We start from the raw sequence: 24,445 nt of genomic DNA on the forward strand, positions 1-24,445 counted from the left end.
CTTGATATTAAGTAGATATTTTAAACAATACATCTTCCTAGAACCATAGAATGGCCTGGATGGCCTGGGTTGAAAAGGACCACAATGATCATCTAGTTTCAACCCCCCTGCTATGTGCAGGGCCGCCAGCCACCAGAGCAGGCTGCCCAGAGCCACATCCAGCCTGGCCTTGAATGCCTCCAGGGATGGGGCATCCACAGCCTCCTTGCAAACCTGTTCCAGTGTGTCACCACCCTCTGTGTGAAAAACTTCCTCCTAATATCTAACTTAAACCTCCCCTGTCTCAGTTTAAAACCATTCCCCCTTGTCCTATCACTATCCCCCCTCGTAAACAGCCGTTCCCTCTCCTGTTTATATGCTCCCTTCAAGTACTGGAAGGCCACAGTGAGGTCTCCCTGGAGCCTTCTCTTCTCCAAGCTAAGCAAGTCCCATTCCCTCAACCTTTCTTCATAGGAGAGGTGCTCCAGACCTCTGATCATCTTAGTGGCCCTCCTCTGGACCCGCTCTAAGAGGTCCTCGTCCTTCCTGTACTGGGGGCCCCAGGCCTGGATGCAATAGAAAACAAGTAACAACTATAAAATTATGTAGGCAGTTGAAGAGATTTGCTTTCTGGGCTGTCACCTCTTGTCTTTTAGCATCAGAATAAATCAATATTACCTTCTGTGACTGACGAGCTTTGGACAGACACAGAATGACCAAGATCAGCTGTCAGAACAAGGCACTTCATGGAACACACTTTCTACTTTCATAATCTTTCTTATCACCCTATTTTGGATGATCACCATTTCAGGCAGTTAAGACATTAAATATTACCCAATGCATTCTTACTTAGTGATGAAATATGATTTTGCTGTAAATTAGAAAAGGCTTGCTGTTTCAAAACTTTGAAGCTTACTTCAACTCTGAGATGCCTCTCTAGCTCTAGTTGTCAATCAGACTAGATTGTTAAATGCTGTTGAAAAGATCAGAATTGTAGGATCTCTAGAATCTGAACTATGGGTTGCCAGGAAACCTTTGAAAGTTGTTTCATTGTAGCAACTAAAATGAGCAGATATTACTAAAGACCTACAGAGTCCAAATGATACTGAAAAGAGTGCAAAAACTCAATTAATCCATTTCTATAAGCTAAGGAGTCAACATTCAAACAGCTACCCCTGTCATTTGTCTGATGGTGGGTTATCTCCTCTTCTTCTATAGGACTGTGTAAAACCTCTCTCCCTAAGCCTTGTACAGCAGCTTGTGATGCCAGACATGCACAAACGCCAGACTCATGTCTGCTGCACGTATTTTAACCCCTGAAGTGTACAGAATTAATCATACCTGATGCTCACACAGTTCACATGACATATTGTGTATGTTTGCAGACCTTAAAACTCCTCAGGGCAATATCCTCACTTGTTAAATCATGCAAATAATCTGGAAGTTGTATTGCATTGTAGATAAAAATACATAAATAAAAGGATTTTTATTAAAAAGCCTGAGTTGCAAAATCATTAGAAATCAGGAAATCTAACAGTGGTGAACCCAAGTGCACAAAGGCCTACTTTAATTTATCTAAGTCATTCACATGTTCTTTCTTATAAGAGTGTTTTGTTTTTTGGTGCTGTTGTTTCAGAGTTCTTAAGAATTCATAACTCAATCAATGCCCACAATGAACAATACTTAAAAACTGAGATCATCTACTTTTTCCCCTCGCAATTCTGATTAGCATATCCCCCCGTGCCTTGTTTCCAGATCTTTAATCAAATCCAGCACTTGACAAATAACAACTTCTGGTTGGGATTGTAAGAGGAACATTTCTCCGTGCAGCGGAAAAAAAATAACAACAAAGCACCCCACCAACTTTCCCCAATTTTTTGTAACCCCTCTGTGTAGTGAACACTACCGCAGCTTCTTTCAAGTAATAGAAAGCTGAGTTACAGATTGAAGTCAAAAGCATCCTATGGTTTCAAGTGCACAATCTGAAGCTTATTTTTTCTCTTTTTTTTTAGCTTTCAGATTACTTGACATTATATAATAGGCTGCATGTTCAATACAGTTCACGCTGACTTGAGTCACATGCACAGGAAACTTTACGAATCAGACACCCAAGTCCTGAAGCCTGACACCCACTAAAGTGGGAATAAACAAGTAGCAGCTGCTTCTTATCAGCTGGGGTTCAGATGATGTGCAACAACATCACAAGGGAAGTCTATGGAAGAGGCAAGAACAGAAGAAACTTCTGAACCTGCATTCAATCATGCAAATCATATTAATTCTAGCCCTCGCCTTCTCTTTTCTTCAGTTTCCATGTTCAATATAATTAATTAATGCTTTTTTTTTAAAAAGCAATTTGTCAAACACAAACTCTATTAATTTTACAATGCTCTGCCCCTTCTTCTCTCCAAACAAATGCTGAAGGAAAAATACCAATACAGATTATGTCCACTGGTTTGAATAATAAATGTAACTTCTCTCCCTCAGAAGTCTGACAGGTTCAGTGCTCTTCACGTAACATGTGTTACGTGTTCAGTATAATCTACTTCTTAATAAAATTCTCTGCTTTCAAATGCCAAGTACCCAAGCTGCAAAGGGAATTGGAATTATCAATTCTGTATTTAGAAAAAAATACATCTGTTAAGATTTGCATGATTTCAACCCCTCAATCAAGGAAGAAATGCTTAAGTGAAACCTAACTGCATTTTTATTATCAAAAAAGCCTGCAAAATTTATTTTCCCAAATGGTCAGAGGATACAAGAAGTCGAAAATGTTTTCCAATTAAATTCTTTGGATGTTTTTAATCACACTGTGTTCAGAAAGTTCCTCCTGTGCATGCTCCTGATATAAGTAATATAAACTCTCCCTATTTTAGTCAAGCATGTTAATACAGGGTCAGTATTAAATGAGAAAATGTGTGATGTTCTGGGATGGATGGAAAATTTGGAAAAAAAAAGAGCATATTTATAAAAACCTCTCCAAATACGTAATTTTGTTCTGGGAAAAAAGTCTTCCCCAGCACCATTTTCTTATTAAATTTGTTACTAGTAATAACAAGCTTTTTGAAAGGCATTTTTTCCTCCAGCATGTGCTGAAACACCTAATGAACTAGTTATTGTTTATTTTAATTCACATTGCTTTCTGTTAAAAGACTTCAAACAGCTTCAAATGAAGCAAGCAAACATCTTTTCTAATAACTAACAATTCTGTGAGCCTGGAAAATTTATTGAGCCAAAGGACGAACTATAGTACAGCAAAACCATAAAAACTATCAAAAAAGTTATCAGATTTTTACTACACCCTTCAGGGGCTCATTCTTCCATTCAAAACAAAAGCAAAGTAAGATTTTAGAATCCAGCTGCACCGAAACAATAAATTAATTTTGTCTTGGCTAGCCTGGAAAACTCAGTTAAGTAAAATACAGAAATTCTAACAGCTCATTCCAATGCCAGGGCACATGGATGTGCATATCTAGCTCTTCTGTAACTGAGCCTGATTTTATCATGACTTCTTACTGCAGGATTTCTCAGGAAATACTGATATTAAATGCAAGATGTTTTCGTCACACTTTCAACACATGATAGGTATAGATTTCTTTATCATTGAAGCTTGATCTAATATGCTTTGCTACTTTGTTTACCAAAACAAAATTTACCTAAATCTCTTCCATCTTCTGCCACATCTTCATTTAACAAAGACAAATGCTGTTTATTAAAGAATCCATAGCATGGCTGTAGGATCCTAAAAACACTCTGCTTTATCTAACTAAAAATTAGAACCAAGGCAGAATAAGAACAACAAAGTGCCCATTTATCAAGTACTCGCTATTACCCAGAACTCGTGCTGCTGACAGCTAGACTTCGCTTCCATCATTTCTTACCTTTGTGGTTAAAGATCCCCTCCATCTCCATACTACTGCGAGAGTGAGCAATGCAAAGGGACCCACAGGGGACCAGGCCTTCTGCAGCTGGGGACCGATCTGTAGTTCGAACGAGACACCAGTCGGGTTTGTCATGAGGTCGCTCCAGGACCTCCACAGTCTGCCCACGGCGGATTGTCAGCTCATTACTATTGCAGGCGGTGAAATCATGTATTACCACCGTCAGCTCGCACCCACCAGACAACTGTGAGGGAAAACAAGAGCAAGAAGCCAGATGAACACTCGTTATCAAACCAACTGTCACGCACCATTACCTATTCAGGATTCCTGGCAGGGTTCGTATTTTGGATGAGATAGCAAGCTTCTGGGGCTTTCCACATCAAGAACGGATCACTTCAAAAACCAAGCAGTTATGATGCTTCTAGTACAGACTTTTAACTCTGCTTGTATCTGCTTATGTTCCAAACACACTGGTTGTGACAGGGTTGGGTGGAGAATTTAAGCAGTTTTTCTTGCTAGACTGCTCCTTACCCTCAGAAGCAACCACTTAAAAATATGCCTTATGGCTGATAACTCACAGGAAATAGCCAGATGTTAGTAAATGCAATCGCTATGAGATTTATCATCTTGCAAACCCAAGGCAGAAAGAGTCTGTTTCAAATGAACTTACTAACCCATTCCCATGCCATTTACAGTTCTTTCTCAGGTCACAAAATAACATGGTATACTCCATACATGAATACAAAAATCAGCATAAGCTTCTTCACGTAATATTCCCAAATACCTAACTACGTGATACAACTTCCGCCTTCTTGCTGATTCCCCAATTAAACCACACAAACTTGATTTAAACGCATGCAAGGGTTTCCCCCCTTCTTCCAAAACACTTCATTAGAACTTTTTCCCTACGGTTACATTTCCTCTTTGTTTCATCTGCTTTGATCAGAAATGAAAATTATTATATAAACTTTGCAAAGTTCCCAAGATTGCTTAGTGCCAGAACACTCATACAACTTACATCCTGGGAATACCTTCTCCTTCCAAGCAGCAACAGTGTTCCAGGCCACTTCAGACTTTAGTGTTTGAATACTTAGCCCAGGGTGCTTCACTGCCACATTCCCATTACCACCCAGCTGGTATGGCTTTCTGCAAATTCAGTAGTTTAGATCAATCTAGTCAACTCCTCCAGCTCAGAGAGGTAATCCTGCAGTGCTCAACTCAGACAAGGGAGGACAAACACTCTCTGAGAGTTACAGTCACAGCTAATACAGAAGCATGTGCTCTACTCACAAACTGAATGATTCCTGCCATTTTATTGTTGCCTATTTACACTTAGGTTCTTAAATGCCTGCTGACTACATCTCACAAGCTTTAGGAGAAGAAGATAAGTCTACATTGTTATTTATTAGTTTTTATTACCAAAGTTTTCATTGCCTTGCGCCAAAACATCAGATAGAATCTTTGCTAGGATAACACTATTTCTTATCAAGAAAGAATTTTAAAGCAGAGGACAAAAACAGCAAAAATCCAATAAAACTAAAAGGCTAATTCTAACTTCCTCCCTAGTGGATCCTGCAACAACAACATATAATTCCTAGCAGACAGTCCAACTCCAGAGCTTTCCCATGTCCATGATTACTAATCTCAATGGCTATCCTTACTTGCATCCACACACCCAGAAAAAAGTTTTCTTTGGGGGAATACAGAGGCTAACAAGGAAAAAAAAAACAAAAAAACCCACATCCTTATACAACTATTGTTTAGAGATGGCAAATCAAGTTCCACCCATTTTGATCCAGGCTAAAAGTTAATCACGTTGTTACTACTACATCTCTTCAGATAGTCCCAACACCCAAATTATGACTGCTATATTTTCAAAGCATGCTACCTTCTCCCTCATTAAAAACTTCCTTTTTCTCTTCCCTCTCATTCTCCATATTGTGTGAGTTTTTAGTCCATGCAAAACTATGCCAAGGGGAAAAAGTAAGAGCTTTCCCTTGTTTTCTGGTATTGATTTATGTTACAGCCTTCTTCAGACAAACTAAGAAACAATTGAAACCATCTGGATGGCTGATGGGGACTAAGGAAAAGCTGACAGAATATGACTTCAGAGACCAAATTTTTCCCAGGGAATTTCATATGTGTCCCCCCACCAGTGCAATCATTAAGACAGTAACAAGTAGACACTCTTCAGAAATTCCATCTAGACATTGTATTTTCTCCTAAATATCTACAGGAACATGCTTTGGTTCTCTGCTTCCTTGTCTGACCCTTCACTTCCCTGCAAATAGAAATATACTTTGTCTGCTGTGCAAAGGTCACGTGCTTTTGGCATTAGTATAGATGTTATTCCTTCTCCTTCCCTGAATTGGGAAGGAAAAAGCAAAAAAGAAAAAACAAAGATTTGCTCACTAGCTACATTTTTTACAATATTAAGCTAAAGGAAAAAGATTGCTTAAAAAAAAATAAAAAATGATGGTAGCTATATCAGAAACTACTAAGTTACCCAAAAAAAGTCACTAAGACTGCGCAGGAATTAGATGTCCTGGCTGATCAGTTTAACTCCATTTAAACTCCTCATTCCATCACACTTGAGTAAGCAGTATACAAGACATTTCCAAAGTGCTAGTGTTAGTTCTTCCCTGTTTTCAAAGACTTTAACATCGTTTGACGCAATTTAACACAGGACTTCTTTGCTGCTGTCTAGAACACCTATACAATGGGGTGTTCTACTCAGATTACGTTTAAAGTTATCACCATGAAGAACAAACCCAAAAAACGTGTGTATCAACTTTACCCTCTCTTGGGATAGTGACCATTCTTCACCTCCCCAACTGTAATGGCTAGGAAACAGTGCTTCTCCCTTTGTTTCTTTGTTCATTTTTTCCATAACATGGTTTCTGAAAGCAGTTTCCTCCTCTGCACTGATTAAATGCAGTTGGACAGCAAGGAGTGTCTGGGATTATGTACATTGCTCAACAGCTGTTGTTGGACAGCTTTGGCAGGGCTCTCTAGGTTAGCTGGAGGGAAGAGAAAGAGGCACAGCAGAACCAGGAGACTGATTTGCACTGAAGAGAAAGGAGTTGCAAACCACCTAAATAAAAATTTAGGCTGAACAAGGGCTTTATCCGTCATTCTCAAGAAACTCTTTATATAAACTGAATTAATCATGCATGATAAAAATAAATGAGGCTATGTCTGAAACATGGAAACTGGAGAGACAGAGTCCTGATGAGAAACAAAAGCCAGACAGAAATAGAACAGCAGATTAAAAAAGGCGTAAGGTTTAATTAAACAGCTTATCATGGGACACAGTGTCTTGCTGTTGCTGAAATTAATGTTAACCATCTATGTTCACCTCGCTGGGGCTTTTTAATCACTGCTGATTGTAGAGAGGAAAAAAAAAAAATAAAAGGCATAACCCATGACTTATATACACAGATTCTTAGTGCAGGTTTGCAGAAGTCAGAGATACCACATCATCACTACTGACTGACTTCTGTCAAATACAATGGCCTTTATATATTGCCTCACTTAAGGACTGCTTATTAAGCTTACTACCGCATGGTACTTTTATAGTAAGGAGAAGTGGGAGGAAAGAGAGCAGCTAATAAGCTTTCTTAATTATTTCGAGTGTGAAAAATCTATAACTTCTTTTTAAAATAGAACTTGGGTGTCTTTTCTCTGTCAGTGCACTTCTTTCTCAGGGAATTTCTCTTTGACCAGATCCAAACTTGGTCTCTAATGCTGAGGAGAGATGTATGCTCAGAAACAAGGTTTTTTTTTTTTTAAACTTAGGTAAAAAACTAGTTTGTCTTTATTTTTCTCCTGGCAGGTGATTTTTCTGCATTTTCAGCTGCTAAAACTGGTTGTCTCCTGCTGCTTCAGTGATTTTTCTATGCCCAAGCTTTAAGAAGCATGTAAATGAAATACAAATTCACACAGAAAGCAGTAGAAAGTGTTATCAACTGGGCACAAAAGATAATTCATTAAAAATAAAATACTGTTCCACTGACCACACAGAGCAGCTGGCATGATTCCTGCCACTTAGGATAACATCGTATGATGGCTCTACTTAGAAAAGCCTATCATTTTCTCAGCTATCAAAATAGTTTGGATTATTTAACGTTTCTGCCAGCTCAGTTAACCAAGCACAAAGAGATCTATCAGAACTACACGGCTTCCTTCAGCTTCCTCAGATCATTTCCTATGCACTGGATCAAGTTCAAAAGAAGATGCTAAAACCAGATCAAGATCTGAAGTTAGGACACAGCTGAAAGGTGGAACAAAAAGCCAAGTGTCATCTCTTTTATTTATTAGCCACCTAAAATGGTGTCTGCAGAGCTAAGGAACATGAATGGGAAGAATGCTGTAAACAGTGAAGGGCGAAATATCTACTGAGAAGGGCACAGTAAGAGCATTCATTTGGAAAACCAAGGTACATCAATGGAGTATCTCCTTCTCAATAAGCTTACGTTTTAGCTTGGGTTTATACCTTCTAATACTTCAGGATAGGTTGGTGCTACTGGTGTATTTAACTTGATTTGCAACATGGAGATACATCACAATATTAAAATGTAGGTAGAAAGGGATCTTAGAACATCTAGTCCACTCCTTTTAGTTCCTCCAGAGCACAAGCAGTTGCAGCTGAATTAATTATGATTAACATTTATCCAAAGTTTTTGCATCATTTCCAATTATGGACATTCTTTAGCCTTCAAAACTAAGCTGCTCTAGAGCTTCACACTTCAATAGACACACACACACACAAAAAAAAGCCACTGCAATTAAAATGGAATCCTTTAATCTCATCTCATCCACTGAAAATATGTATAAAAGACTGCTCTGTAATTCTGCTTTTCATGCAATTCAGGGCCTTAAATTCTTCCTTCTGCCTTTTTACTTTATACTTATCAGCCCCAACTCTCTATCTCACCTTGTAAGTTATGTTTGGTAGACTAATCACTTTCAGCTTTCCTGGAACTTCTCCATCAGCTCAGTAATTTAAGAAAATTTTGTATTCAAATCTGGATGCAGTGCCTAATATAAGCTTTACAGGTGCTCAGTAAAGAATGAGAACTTTCTTTACTGAGCCCATCACTATAGGGCTGTTTCCTCTCTCTTTGTATTTGTATCAGACTGAAAACTATACACAGTTTGAAAGCCTTTCTCCTTCTCAAAATCTGTTCAATAATCTCACAATTTACATTAGTAGTTAATCAATTTTACCTGTTCAATGTAGCTCAAACGAGTCCCTATTAAACTGCATGGTATTTTGCTAGCTCATTTCCCCCTTTACAAAAATGATTCTGAATGCTAATTTCATCTTTCAAAATAGTTTTCATATGACATGAAGCTGGGATGGATATTAACTTTATAAGCAGTCTGTTGGATCATAGAGTCAACAACCAAAACTTACAATTCCATTCAACAAGTAAACGAACAAACAAACAGGGTAGAGAAGAAAAAAAGCTAATTAGGAGTTATTTTCTGCTGTGAAAGCATTTCCAACTAAATCACAAAATGGGAAGTAAAGAAAAAAGTTGATCTGCACAATATTCAACCACTCCCAAAGCTAACGAATTTTATTTTTTTCTAAGCAAATGTCTGAGGAGGAAAGAAAATATATTTTGTTTTGGATAGAAGATTTCACTCTTTATATTCTTCTCCCTGTTTAATAAATAGTTCTTCCAATCAAAACATTTTTTTTTTAAATAGAATAACTAGTTTGTACATATGATTGGATAAAACAGAAAGGTTTTACCTGGTCAGTGGTAAGTATCAGGTGTTTAATATTGTGTTTTCTTTTGGACAATAGTGGACATTGGAACAGAAGAATGTTCAGCAACAGCTAAAATGATTCAGTGCTAAACATTTTTATCACTTGCCTAATGCTACACTAGCTGATATTTTAAATGCTTCTAAGTGGAGAAAACCAGCTCTGCTTGAGATCTGCTCCAATTAACAAACTACATCAACAGTACCTAAGCATCACTAAAACTGTTTTGTTTAATCTCTGCAAGGCTTTCAAACATACTTTAAGTTTTTGGACTGAAAAAACTACGGCAAATTTTAACTCCCCAAAAGACTGCAGATAATGAATTCTCAATGTATGAACCTGAAGTTCAGCCCACATGTCCCACTTATTTCGTGGTCTTCTGTCTCTTGCTGTTTCTTAATATTTTTAAAAATTCTCCTCTTAATGTCTTTAACAAAAAAACCCCATATACTAGAAAAACTAATCAAAGCTATTCTTATTCACACACTTAAAAAGAATGCAGAGTCAGTAAATTTCTTCCTTGGACACATAAGACATAGCATGGGTGATAGATAGCCCAGTGCCAGTATGACTTGGTCTATTCTTGTCAAAAGAAAAGTCTAACAAGAATTTTACACACTACTGTGAAAACTGAAATATACTTTAAAAACAAAACTAATCACACTAACCAACTTTAAAACTTAATTTGTCAGGAAAATATTTAAAAACTTTCTCCATTCTTTCTTCCTTCTATTCCTCTTCCTTTTAACTTATACATCCTGCTGAACAGGTTGTTAGTAAGTCTCTTCCTCATGCCAGACTGGAAGATAATTCTGAAGGCATTTCACTTTGCCAACTTTCTTAGTTATTCTTGTATCATGCCTGAGATACATCTGTGAAGCACCATAGGAGACAATCCATGCTATTTCCCTCTAAATAGTACACAATAAACAATCAAGGAGTGGCAATGGCTGTGAATGATAGGGATGGATTCCACCACCTCAGTTGGAATTGAAGCACAATCCAGCCAAATCTTTCACACAGCTTGACCTCTTAGTCAGCGGTTGGGGAAATAAGAGACAGCATGTCTTGGCTTTGAGTGTGATAGATCATCCCAAATCTACACTAGTCAGGGACTGTTCAGAGGAATAAACTAAACAAATCTAAAAACACATTAAACTGTTTCTCAATACATAGATACTGTTATTGTAAATCACTAAATAGATAAGCAAGAACACAAGGATTAGAACAGCAAGAGTCACTGAAAGACTTTTCTTGCTCAGAGGAACAATTTTTCCAACAGATGTCCATAGAAGAAACAACCACCAAAACTACAGATTGAGTTCAGTACAAACATACCAGGTCAGTACAGAAGGTATTTTTGACAAATACAAGAGCAACTCTAAGCACTTATGACCTCTTTTTTTTTCTGTCGTCTTCTTTACAAGCGAATATTAAAACAAAGAATTTAAGTGACTTGCAAAAATATGGGAAACAAACTCTCTTTCAGATGACTGTGGGAACTGTGAAAATATTTCTCTGTATCTGTGTAGTATAAGGGGCTTATAAGAACCATTTTACCAATGAGGTAATAGGCCAAATATCTGAAAAGTGTTTTCAAGTAATTTACTAAGCAGTTCCTATCTTTTTGTTCATTCCCCTATTCAATTAGCTATCTCTACCTCCATGCAAGGTCTTAACACTTCTCATTTGCCAGAAATCTTTCAACTCCAAAGTAATAAGCACATGTTTCACATATGAATTTTTACTCTTCTGATGCCTATCTTTGTTCTATCCATGAGAAGCTCTATCTGTGCTATCATTATGAGACAACCTATCCAGAATCTACAGACAAAGATGGAGAAAAGGAAACACTAGTACTGGTATCATATGACTCTTGGACTGGTGGGTTACTCCTCTTTAATATGGTGATTTTCATTACTCTCAGGCAGAAAGTGAAAATTCTCTAATGTGTGAACACTGGATAGTATTTTTGCTTCACAAAAAGTAACCACATGAAAATCACCAACCTCAACTTCATCAAAAAATAGATGGTAGGCTTTCAGAGAGTCACAGAATCATAAAGGTGGAAAAGACCTCAAAGAGCTATTCCAACTGTCCACCCACCACCAGTATTTCCCCACTAAACCACGTCCCTGAATACCATATCTAAACTTGAGGAGGTGTTCAAGAAACATCCTCAACCACATCCCTGGGCAGCATCTGACCACTCTTTCAGAGAAGATATTTTTCCTGATACCAACCTGAACCTCTCCTGGCGTAACCTGAGGCCATTCCCTCTAGTCCTATCACTTCTGAAAGGTTAAGGCAGGTATTGTGAAAAATTCTATGCACAGCATTAAATTTTACACAAAATATAACTTTACATCAATGCTTTAGACAACTGGCAGAAAAAAGAATAAAACAGTTTCAGTTTGGAATAAACTGAATTTCTTTTATGACCTACTGGATGCAGACAACCACTTGTGCACACCAACTACATTCAGTACATTTTCTTTACTGAATACAGCTATTTGTAAAAGATGGGATGCTTCCATACTGCTATTACTAATTTCAGATGCTAACTCACACTAAGGAATGAATTGTTAGCTGTCACAACAGAGCGGCACCTGAGAAACTTACCTTATCACTGTCAAGCGTGTTCTGTGAAGTTCGTGAGGCAATTGAAATAGTATCAGGTTGGCTGCTACCATCTCCCTGACTGTCCAGGTCCTCGCCATCTCTGCAAATAATTCAATTTTCATTACAACACTAGCACTTAATTTTTAATGTGTTAGATCCTACTCTATACAAGGGGCACCTCAATACTGTGGCAAGAGATATAAGCTAGACAAAATAACTGATGCAAAGGTGAAGCATTCAATACTTAATTTTTTTTTTCTACATGCACTCTTTTGTTCAATGACAACATCGCATTGAATTTAATACAACCAACCAGTCAGGACTATGGCACATAAGAAACAAATCCAAAGCTAGCAAGCAGACTGCTCAGCCACACATTTTAAGCTCTGTCAAAGGATACCAAGGACCTGAGTATGAGAAACACACACAGAATTGTAAAAATCTGAAATGTACAGCTATCCTGTACTGCTGTTTCAAATCCCTTCTGTAATGGCTAGATCTGCACTAGTCAGGAACTGCTCAGAACAGAAATCTCAACGCATGTAGCATTGCAGGAAACTAGAAATCAATATGACAAAACTGGCCACAATGACTCTTGGTTTTGTCCAATCTACTGAAAGATATTAGAAATTCAGCACGACAGAGGAAATAGTGCTGTTGAAATGGCATACTCAGAGATCTCTGACTGTTTAAAATATTAATTACCTTCTTCCTTTCTGTTTTGTTGTTGGTGCTGTTTTGGGGATGTGGATTGGCTCTTTCAATGCTCCTTTCAGATGAATGGTCCTTTCTTGTATCACTTCCCGGATGTGTTTAATCCAGTCCTGTTTATTCTCTATACTAGATGCCTTTGATATGTAAAAGAAACAAAAACACCAGAACGGACTATTGTAGCTGAGAAAAATCCACATATATCTTCAACGAATGAATACCAGATGAAAGGCTTAAAGAAAGATTATGTGAATCATTTTTGAAAACTTGAACAGAAAAATGGAAATTCAAGATAGTTGTCTTTATTTTGAACCATCAGTACTACTTTTGCTTGCCAACATTGCTAATATTGTTAAAAATTATTTTATTTAAGATTCAGATTCTTTTATAACTTAACAGCCCAAAAAGGCTGAAGCCTTGTATGCACCACGTGATAGACAAGGTGAATTGACTTACTTCAGGAATTCCAGTAATACCATCCTGAATATTGTGGGTTTTTTTTTGTTGTTTGTTTTGTTTTTAATTCATGCCATGTACTAGGCCTAACTTAATATAATATCTTGCTATCACTGAAAGATCAATTAACTTACATTGTGACACATACCCTTCCACAACACTACTTATGTAGCATTCTTCCCACTTTTGAAATGCACAAGGAAGCAGAAAGTTTATTTAGGGATTGCATTTCAATAACTGTCTGCAATATACTGTCTGTATTTTGGAGATAACCCTAGAAAAGATTTGATATCCAGCTATCCAATATGTAATATGATTACTGAATCCAATGTAATTTTATTACCCTACAACTGAAACATTACTAAATATAAGCATTGGTGCAGATCTAAATAAACTATTCTATGTAAATCCTTATTTCTTTTAATTGTTATCTTCTGAACGAATTGGCTTCTAGTATACTGTAAATATTTAATAAAAGGGGAAATGAAAATATGATTGTAAAGGTGCAAAAAAATTGAAGGAGCAATGAATAGCTAGGAAAAAGATCTTTTCCATTTACAAACAAAAGTATTTAGGAAAAGAAATCAAATACAGTGTTTAATCTTTTATCTAGTGTTTTCATGACATTTACTTATATTATTCATGTGCTGCACTCTACCTTCAAAAATGAACAACAACAAAAAAAAAAAAAAAATCAAGAAAACCACTGAAAAACTTGACATACCATAAAGATTATCTAAGTACTCTGTACTCAGAGTAGAGAAGAGAAGAGAACAGAAGAGAACAGGAACAATTTAAGGTGATTGTGTATGTAGAGCATCCTTGAAAACAAAATCCTTTTTACCATTCTATTGTGGGAAGATCACTTCAGATAGCAAAGCACATTCTGAGAAATTATATTGTATTATTCAGTGATGCTAAATCCTATCTTCCTGCACTCATCAAGTGCTTGTATACAGAAACTAATGTGAGCTTCGCTTTAGTCTGGAATTCACTAGGAATATGTATAAAGTTGAGTGGTCATTTTAAAGCAACATTATTGAGTAACCACCAAAATATATCTGAAAACAAACAGGTCTATTTGTAAGTGCATTAATTGGTAAATGGGAGGATAAACTTTTTACTTATCTCAACACAACTAAGAGATAAAACAGAAAAGTTTCAGTTGACACAGTCCTCAAAATATGTCAAATTAGCCATTAAAAATGAAACAGTAGGCTCCAGGTTATGCAACAGCCAAATGAAAAACGATGTTAGTGATTATCCTAACTAGGCAAGGAATTCTACTAATGTCTGTAACTTCCTCAGATTCAAGATTTAAAGGTATTGCACACACTCCCATTCACAGGCAAGAACCTTTATAAAAAGTTGCAGACTACATAAACATATTAAAATCTTTCATACTATTTCTATTTCTCCATAAAAACACGGGCCACAAAACAAACCATCACCAACAAGCAGCAGCTGTTTGAGAGTAAAAGATATCACCTGCCCTGTCCTAGTGGATTTGAGCTCCAAAATTCAAGCCAGTGGATCAAAACATTTATTCCTATTTCCAAATCAAGTTTGTTTAATTCTTCATTAGGCCAACACAGATTCCCTTCTGCTGTCAACTCTCTTTAGCTAAATGTACATCACAGCCAATTCTATACAAAAGAAGATTATCTGTCAGCTGCTGTCCCTCTCAAAGTAGCAGAAATCATCACTTGTTGCCTCCCTAAAAAGCAAGGACAACTACAAGACTGAGTATATCTCTATATATTCACTAAGCATATACACTAAAATTACCTTAAGAACAATTTTGTTGTCTGAAGTCGGTGTTCTTCCAACCCACAGAGCAAACTTGCAGGGATCTCCTTCAACATGTTCTGTGACACCCAATTCAGAAGTCTAGAATTAAAAAAAAAAATAGTGAGGACTCCATGGAATTTTTTTTTGTCAGGAGACACAAAGGGATGCTAATATTCTCAATAGTTGAGCTCTGCTATTTAAAGAGAATTTTAGAAGCTTCAGTCTAACTTCAGAGCTTCAGAGATAATTCTTTATTCTGGAGGAGGTGGTGAGGCCTCTTCAAAAGCAATGACTGCAAGCTAAGCACTTTTCCAGTAAAGTAGCTATATACTATAGTAGTTATATTCTTAAATAATGAATTGCTTATTTTACTTTTCTGACTTGACCAAAAAAAGAAGTCTTATAACTCTAAATAAAATAAATAGAAATGCTTGGTTAAAGTTAAATGTTAGTATTTCTCTTTGCTAATTTTTTATCGGGGACATTCATTAGTTATTGATTTTTATGCTTTTCTTTTTCATAGAATTTCATTCTCTCTGAAATAGATGAAAAAAATAAAAAATGCAGTTTCCCTGGGGACAACTGCACTAACAACCAGTTTCTGGGAATGTTTGGATGTCAGAACTTTATAGTCAATTATCATTCAAAATGTTTTTGCTTTCCAACTGGAATAACAATCGTGAATTTGTTTCTATTAAACAATCCATATAGGCTCTGCTCCAAAATAAATAAATAAATAAATAGAAAGATAAATTACAAGTGAGGAATACAGCTCAAACTACAAGAATTCTCACTCCAAATCTCACTCCACTCTTTCATTAGACCATAAGAGCTATCACTTATTCTGTAAAAGAAAAAAAAAAAAATTACCATGAGGTAACTAGCCACAGTAGACACCTAGAATTAACTTCCATAACAAAGAGTTCTTGCCTTTACAGGCCAATATGTGGAACATACCCACTGGAATAAAACTAGTGCTATTACTGTAACATGACTAGTAAAAATTAGTAAGATAAAAGCTTTCTGTAAATTCTTTCCACCCTTCTTCTTTCTATAGCACACCAATATTAATATAAAGCCTTCAGCAGTCGCTTTTGGCCTACTCTTTTGTCCTCAAAAGCATGAGAAAACAGAAAAGTTTGAATATTCAGTTTACACTGTGTACTACAATTGTTCCAGTTTGTCAGCCAAGTTTAAATGATCTGAACATAATCATAATCATCTTGCCAGTTTTCTAAATATGGTTACTTAGTCTCCCATACTTACAAACAGTTTACTCTTGTAAATGTACTTGCTCCTTCCACTTGAGTCCTTTACTTCTTTACTAAAAACCAAGGACATCTCAAAAAGGAAAAGGTGCCTCTCTCTTCCCTTTCGAATTAGAGTTTTGGGGTCCCAAACTTGGAAGGATTCTTGAAGGATGAGCTCTCCCTGAGATTCTATGTTTTCATCAAAGCCTAAAAATCCAGGGAGAAGAAAATATCATCATGAAAAGTTGATATTATGAGAAGTTTAAAAAGCACAGCTTCTGTTCATTAAGCAATTAATCTATTTTTTCCAAATACAGCTTGCAAAAGATAGAATTCCAAGGAAGCAATGCTAAAAAAAAAAAAAAAAAAAGCCTCAGCATTGTAATAAACTAAATGAAACTGTAGCTCAAGCCTATGCCTAAATTTAGAAATTTAACTGTTAAGAAATTTATCAACTATTCTGGCAGCATTTCACTGACAAATGGAAGCCCTGTTCGCTTCTCAAAACTTTCTCTGCAAAGAAAATTATTTTTCTTGTGAGGTTTTTGCTACTGTAAAAAGTGAGCAGCTTACAAAGACACAACAGATAACATTCTGACAACAATGGCTCCCAAATGCCATCTCTTTTGCTGATACAGCTTCCCTATTGTGCATGCAACAAGCATGCAAACATATTCCAATAGAGAATGAAAAAAGATGGCAGTCTGGAGCTGTTGCCACGTGGATCTGCCATCTGCCTGCCACTGATCCACTCTGCAATAAAGAAATAGGAGCTGGATTATTTATCTTTACATATAACAAAGATGAAGGTCGAGAATACGAATGAATTCTAGCAACAGTGTTCTCCCAGGTTAATATGGAGTTTTAGAGCTGCAGGATAACAGAAGTTAGTCTTCCATACTTTTCTGAGCAGTATAAAACTGCATTGTGAAGAGATACTGCTTGCCAATAGTCTCAACAGAAAAACACACCATCCTTCTCAAGAGAACAACAGTTCTTAAAGTTCTAAAGAGGGAAAAATATGAAGAACATCAGATGTAAGTTGCTTCAGCATGTTCATTCAAAAACCTCCAGAGACACAAAGAGGAAATGTGCTCACTCACTGTATTTGTTTAACATGGAATGACTCAACTATACACGCATGATTTGTTATAAAACCAACTTATGTAAAAGATTAGGATATTCTCCAGAGTCACATTCCCTGCATTAGAAGATCATTACCAATGCTGGTCAGCATTTCTACTAACATCATCTCCTGAACAAAGCATTTAGAATGGATCCTTAAGATTGACCAATATTCCTGTTGTTTACAATCAGGGAAGAGTGATGACCTAGGGCACTCACATAACCAAGAAGCATCTGTCAAACCAAGGTGCATTTTATACTAACTTGCATGGTACTGCAAATTCTATGACAAGTTTTAAGAAGGCACAGAGAAGGAAAAGCAATTTTGACTGAAAGCACAGTAAGTTTTTATTCTGCAACGGCAGGCTAGAGTTGCTCTGCTTTTAACTTAAAAGAAATACCCAGTTTTATTATTAAATGTATGATGGCACCGTCATACATGATAATGTGCCAACAGCAAAATGGATTTTGGCAGAAAGTTGTTCTCAGCACATAGAAGCAATTACTTCCAATATCAACTGTCTGCCACGCACATGATTATGCTGTACTGGCTAAGACTCGCACTAAATTGGCTTATGCTGACTTTTTACTGCCAGAAAATACATTTCACTTCAACCAGAAGTCTGTTAAGAAACAGGCAGCAAACAGATGTGAAAAGTACAAATTTCTTGGAGGCCATTATTTGATACATAAATCAGAAAAATCAACTCTAATACACTTATGTTCCTCTCATAAAGAAGTTAAGGACACTGCTTGGCAAATTTAGCCAAAGTTATTATATCTGACCACTAACTTAGTAGGATAGTAGAAAACTTTTGTTAGTGTACATATTTTTCAATTCTGCAGTGGCAGAGATGTTGAGTAGGATGAAAGAACATTTTTAAAAAACTAACAAACTCTATCCATTGTCCAACAATTTATTTTCTTCAGTAAAACTGCATTTTATTTACCTCCAAATAAAAGATATACAAAATACAAACACAGAGACGAAAAGTCTTCATGTCCTTCAGATTTCCTCAATGTACAGTAACATAAGAAGTTATTAAATATGACTGAGTTAGAAGATTTGAATCCTACCTTCCAACATACTGAGGTGCATGGCATCATTGGCTCGCTTTGGCACACTAAGCATCACCTCCAGGCCATCCTTAATCTCACCTTTACCTTCTTCACAGCATGTGAGCAACTCCTGCAAAAGATAAGCAGACATGAGCATCCTCTCTACATTAATATGATAGACAATTAAATGCTACTTCTAACATACAAAGAAACATTTTTGGCATGTAAAATCTATTTTAAACTTATTCCTCCAATGACGTGGTAGCATACTTTGTACTTATCAGCAACTGTTCTTCATAGAGCAGCCTAAACTTCTGCCTAAACACCTCTAATTTAAATAATCTGATTAATAATAAATCTTTAGAAAACACATTAAGGACTTTTTTGTTCCTGTAAACACAGGCGCAGCTACTGGATGTAGCACTATGTCAAGATCCAGAACAGTGCAGGTCCTAACTCATAAAGTTGGTGGAACATGGGACAGAATAAAAGCATCTGTGTGTAACCTTCACTCCATTGCACCAAATACCTGATCTGTACTACTGCTGATTAAAGGATTTATTTTGTTTCATTTCCAATATTCAATGATGTACTCTACTCTGTCTTCAATCAGCTGAAAGCCTCTTAGAGACAAAAAATTTTAGTATACAAACAACTATTAAATGATGGACAGAAGTTAGAGAAGGGAATGTGCTGAAATGTTACAATGGAATTTAAGGCGATGCTCATTCATGATATTCAAATTTCCTCACATTCTTTGAGTTTTTGAATGGTATCAAGATAAAATGTAGCTTGCATGACTAAAAGAACGTATTATGTTTCTTCTGCTATTGTTAATTCACTCAACTTTAAATTCCTTTTTAATGAGAAAGCCAAGTGATTCCTACTTACAATCATAATTGCCTATTTCCACTTAACTACCAATATCATCCATCATTGCAGCAAAACAGAACAATGCTGCACTTAAATTTTGGATGACAAAATAGCAGAGAAGTGCAACTGAATGTCCTCTTTGAGAGGCAGAAGATTGGTAGCTTCAATATTATGTGGACATATAAACAGAACTTCTGAAACTGGGAATGTTCTGCCATCACTCAGGATTTGGGCTCTTCGTCCTTTCACACCTCTTATCACGTAGAAGAAAAGAAAATCCAACATTCATCAAATTTATATCCATTTTACTATGCAGAAAAGCTATCTGGCTCTGAAAAGACTGGTGAAATCAATCTATCCTATCCCTTCAATACAGCATCACCTAAGACATATTTAGATTCAACAACTGTTGAAATCGGTCCCCAAAACTTCTACAACATGACAGCCTATCTCTGTAAGTTCTAACTTAATCAAGCTGCATCTTTTTTTTGCAAGGGGAGAACAGAAAATAGTTTCAACTAAAACAGTAGATCCATTTCCAACTTGACATCACTAGGAACATTAGAAGTAACAAATGTGCAGGTATTTGATAGACATACATACCAGTATTTTACAGTAGTTTGTACCATAAACACAGTTAATGGTTTGTAGAAAATTTGTTGCAGAAATGATTTAAAAAAAATACGCCTGTTTACGCAGCCCTTAATTACTTGTTTGCTCCAGAAATGCTAAAGATATTTTCTAGGTATACACTAAATAGAGAGTTATCTTTTTGATTTACAGAAATCTGGACTAGAGGTTTCTTATTTATGCTTTCTTTCATTTTCAGTGATTTTTAAAAGTATGCCTGCTCAGGATGCTGTAGTCTCAGAGGGAAGAGTAAAAAAGCCTTTCTGATTTCAGAAAGAGCTTTGATTTCTTATGAGCAGCAGAATCTCAGAAAGAAGTTTGAATTAGTACTGACCTTTAAAAGAAGCTGATATTTTGTTATCCTCTGGACAGGTTTGATAAGGTAAGAAGAGATAGAGTTGGCCAGTCCATGTCGCTGTTGTATCTCCTATACAAAAAGCAAACATTTGAGGACTTATGAGTACCCACAAGCAGATTCAAGCCTGTTCTGATGGCTATGTGATAGACATCAGCCAACATTTCTATTTTAGCAAGAAGTAAATAAGTAAATAAATGAGAAGATGACAATACATTCTACAATACATTCCAGCCACAGCAAGTGATTTGACTGTGCATTTGCCTGCTCACTTTGTATAAACACATCTAAGGGTACACCTGTAAAATGTTTCAACAAACCTAAATTCAAATAGCAGTGATGAGGGATATCGAACAAGTGGCAACCATTTTATTAAGTAAGATCTATAATTCCTGTTATTTTACCTTCAGGAGAGAAAAAAAAAAATAATCTCAGTGTTCCAGGGAAAAGTGAGGACTATTGCATAAAGGCTGAGGAATAAGTTTCTTGGCATCATCTGCTAAATCAACTGATAGTTATGGAGTGTATTTCCCCAAGAGCTGTTACAGAGCCACAAGGGGGAGCAAGAAGTAACATTTTCTAACCAAAGGAAAGAGGTTACACAAGAGACTGAAAAGAAAGCAGAGCCACTTAAAAACAAACAAGTCCTCCAATAAGCTAAAGGAGGAAAATATAATCATGTGATAATTACAGGGAAGAATTACAGATTTCAAATACCAATCATGGTTGAATTTCAAGGCCAGCATTTGCCATTTATTACAGTACTGTATGTATTTTAACCACACAATTTCAAACAGCAGGTTGATGCACCGTAGCTATATGCTTTTAAACCATGATTACAGTATCAGAAATTCCCAAGATGGGAATTTCAGTGCAACCCCTTGAATTTACCTGTATACAGTCATGCCTTCACTTTTCTATTCTACCTAAAACAGATTAGGAAATTGAGAGCCCTGGATACAGTAGTAAAATACAGGGATCAAAGGACATTGCATCAAAAATGGTAGCAAGAATAAATTTTTAATACAAATTAATCAGAGCCCTTTATTGATTCTTAAAGTAGCATTTACTAAGTTTTTTCTTTGAAATTTTTTGGTCATATCTGCCTGTTTTCCTGTAGCCCATCTGCTCTTGTACAATGACCATAAACTAAACAGGGGCTTCACAGAAGGACTTTACCTTTAGAATCTTTATCACCTTAGTGATAGACTTGAAATTAACAGAAAGAGCTTCAGTGATACTATTACTTAAATGCCCCCCTCTCTGCTTTTGTAAACAATCCTAAAAAAATGTTGTTGTCACTACTAGTAGCTCAGCACAGGAAAGGTGGAAACAAAAAGGAGTAGAGAGCAACATCATTGAATCACCTATAGATGTGTGTTCAACCATACCAACATGTCCTTCAAGGCAGCCAAAATTCTCTAAAAGCTCTAACAGCTGCTACACTTTGGTCTTCTCCTAAGTGGAATGTTATGTGTAGACCGAATAACTTTGGGGATTGAAGGAGCAATGGTTGGTTTAGCAGCTATGAACAGTGCAAGTCAACTGAATTACCATTGCAATCAATTACAAGTTAAAGCTGCCCCAAGAAATTTAACAAAGACTGTCATTTTTATTTTGTACAATGCAACCTAAGCAAATTAAAATGCTAAGATTTACAGAATGTGCTTGAGAGAACTGGAGATTTATGTTTTGGCTGTTGCTGCCCAAACCTGCTTGCACTTCTGAACTGTTGTGATGTAACAGTGACTTCTAACACTGATCTGACAGATTTAAGAGACCAATTGAGGAATATAAATTAAGGGAGTAAGAGATATGATTGATTTTCTTAAGTTGACAGTAAATTGCATTATTAGTAACAGGAAACTTGCATATTCTTAAGAAATAAGGCACTTCATATAAATAAATATAAGTACATTATTCAAAATGGCAAAACATATTTTTAAGATGGACATAAAGTACTTACATCAAAGTATGCTCCTGCATGTTCTAATATTAGCTGGGTGGAATCTGGCTTATTTTTGCAGTAAGTAACATACATTTGGAACTTGTCTGCCTGCAGATCAAAATGAAAATTTATACAGGTTATCAGAGAGCATAACTTCTGTCTCAAAAATGTTTTCTACAGTTGTCAAAGAACTTATCTTCTGTCTCAAGGAACTAAATGACATAGAATTATTTTTCAAGTCTGGCAGCACAATAAAATGTATCAGAAAAATGAGACTGAAAACTACAGTAACGTATGTAAAAGTAGATAATATATAGCTAATAAAAAGATACTGAACTAAAGAAAAATCCACATGCATGTTTAGGCAACCCACGTAAACTTTCAGAGGAGCAAAGCACTGGCATCGGAGAACCATACCTTAATTATTTTTCAGTTAAAGATATACAAAATTTTACTCAAATTTCAAAAAATAGTTTTACAGAAACTCAAAATACAAAGGTATTTGAGATCTATTATCCACCCTTCCCTTCTTCCTATCTCCCTTATTATTTCTATATGCAACTCTGAGTACATTACCCATGTCACAAAGCAGTGTCCAACATCTTCTGGTAACTGTTCATATTTTTCTAGCTCCTTGAGGAATATACTATGGATAGAGAAAAAAAATACAGTGTAAGGCACATGAAATATTTTCATTAGAGCAGCTGATATTGATCTGTTGTCTGTGAATGAAGACAGAAAACTTACTCTAATTCATACTAACAGCATGAGCTAACATAGGAAGAAAGGAATAGGTGACAAATGTGTAATATAAGAACTAATATAAAGCAATTCAATACAAGTTCTGATGCAAAGATCAGAAATTGCTTCAGCACATACTTGCAGTACACAAAATTGAACGTAGTTCTTCATCTAGAAGGTTCCCTACTTTTTGAGTTTCAGGAAAAGTTTAGTCTTCATGTCAAGAGAAATAAAAGGTTGAATTATTTTTGGGTGCTCACATTAACTAAAGATATTGATGTTTGTGCAATATCTGTATTCTGTTGAGTTTAGTGATTTCCATCTCTTCATGACAACTGGAAAACCTACAGCAGTATTTTAATGCATCCAAATAATTTCTTAAAAGCTCAAAGATGTCTGAGATTGAAAAAGAGAGTTTCTAATGGCATATGCCAAGCTGCAAAAAGGAACAACTGAAACAATTTAGCAATGTGAGGAGAAATCTTTTAGATTTTTGATGGCAAAGAGTCCATTATTCATATGCACAATATTTTCATTAGGAAATCCCTTAGGTCATCATGTGGATTTACTAGTAAAATGGAAATGAGAGATAAGTCACTCACTTATTGTGGAACTCATAGATTTCCTGCATGTTTCCAAAGATAATATGCTCTTTGTTTACAATACCAGGTGGGATCTCTTCAACTCCACTTGTCATTTCCCATAGATATGTCTGCCCAGAACAAAAAAGATGCATGAAAGGTCATTAGAATGCTGAACAGAAGCACTCAGGTATCTGTAAGCATGCATTCACAGAGAGAAATTGGTGAAGATCACGCAGCAGCATCAACACCAGTTGTGACATTGTCTGTTGTGATACACAGACCTTGTGATTTTGACAGGAAAACTTAAGTTCTAAAACTGACAATTTAATACAGTCCTTGAAACTCCATCATTTAAAATGCATAGTGCTCTTGACAACCTCTAGTGCTTCAGGATATTGCTTATCAAGGTCATGTCTCCCGTCTAGAAGTTCATGTTGTGTGTAGCAGCTAACACTGAACACTACTAGCTTGAACATAACAAACATTGGGCACCTTTCCATGGAATCTCCCTGAATTTCTATTCAAAAAGTCAGTGAGTAGCAGAACATGTGATACACATAATAAGAGAATTAACGCAAGCTGTCCTCTCTTGCAAGCGAAGCACATAAATTAAACCACTCCCTTTTCCCTCCCTCTCCAAAAAAAAAAATAGAAAAAGAAGAAA

The 24,445-nt window shown here is 36.2% G+C and overlaps 1 protein-coding gene across 1 annotated transcript in view; it reads right to left on the reverse strand.

Annotated features, from left to right (window-relative positions):
• TRIO (trio Rho guanine nucleotide exchange factor) overlaps positions 1-24,445 on the reverse strand; it is a 166,200-nt gene that overhangs the window by 61,013 nt on the left and 80,742 nt on the right. Inside the window, 10 exon segments of the mRNA XM_010708503.3 lie at positions 3,858-4,101; positions 12,259-12,358; positions 12,964-13,106; positions 15,214-15,315; positions 16,483-16,673; positions 18,669-18,780; positions 20,488-20,580; positions 22,475-22,564; positions 23,033-23,102; positions 23,800-23,909. Coding sequence (XP_010706805.1) covers positions 3,858-4,101; positions 12,259-12,358; positions 12,964-13,106; positions 15,214-15,315; positions 16,483-16,673; positions 18,669-18,780; positions 20,488-20,580; positions 22,475-22,564; positions 23,033-23,102; positions 23,800-23,909 — 1,255 coding nt within the window.

Source organism: Meleagris gallopavo, chromosome 3 (genome assembly GCF_000146605.3).
Source record: "Meleagris gallopavo isolate NT-WF06-2002-E0010 breed Aviagen turkey brand Nicholas breeding stock chromosome 3, Turkey_5.1, whole genome shotgun sequence".
Lineage (NCBI taxonomy): Eukaryota > Metazoa > Chordata > Aves > Galliformes > Phasianidae > Meleagris > Meleagris gallopavo.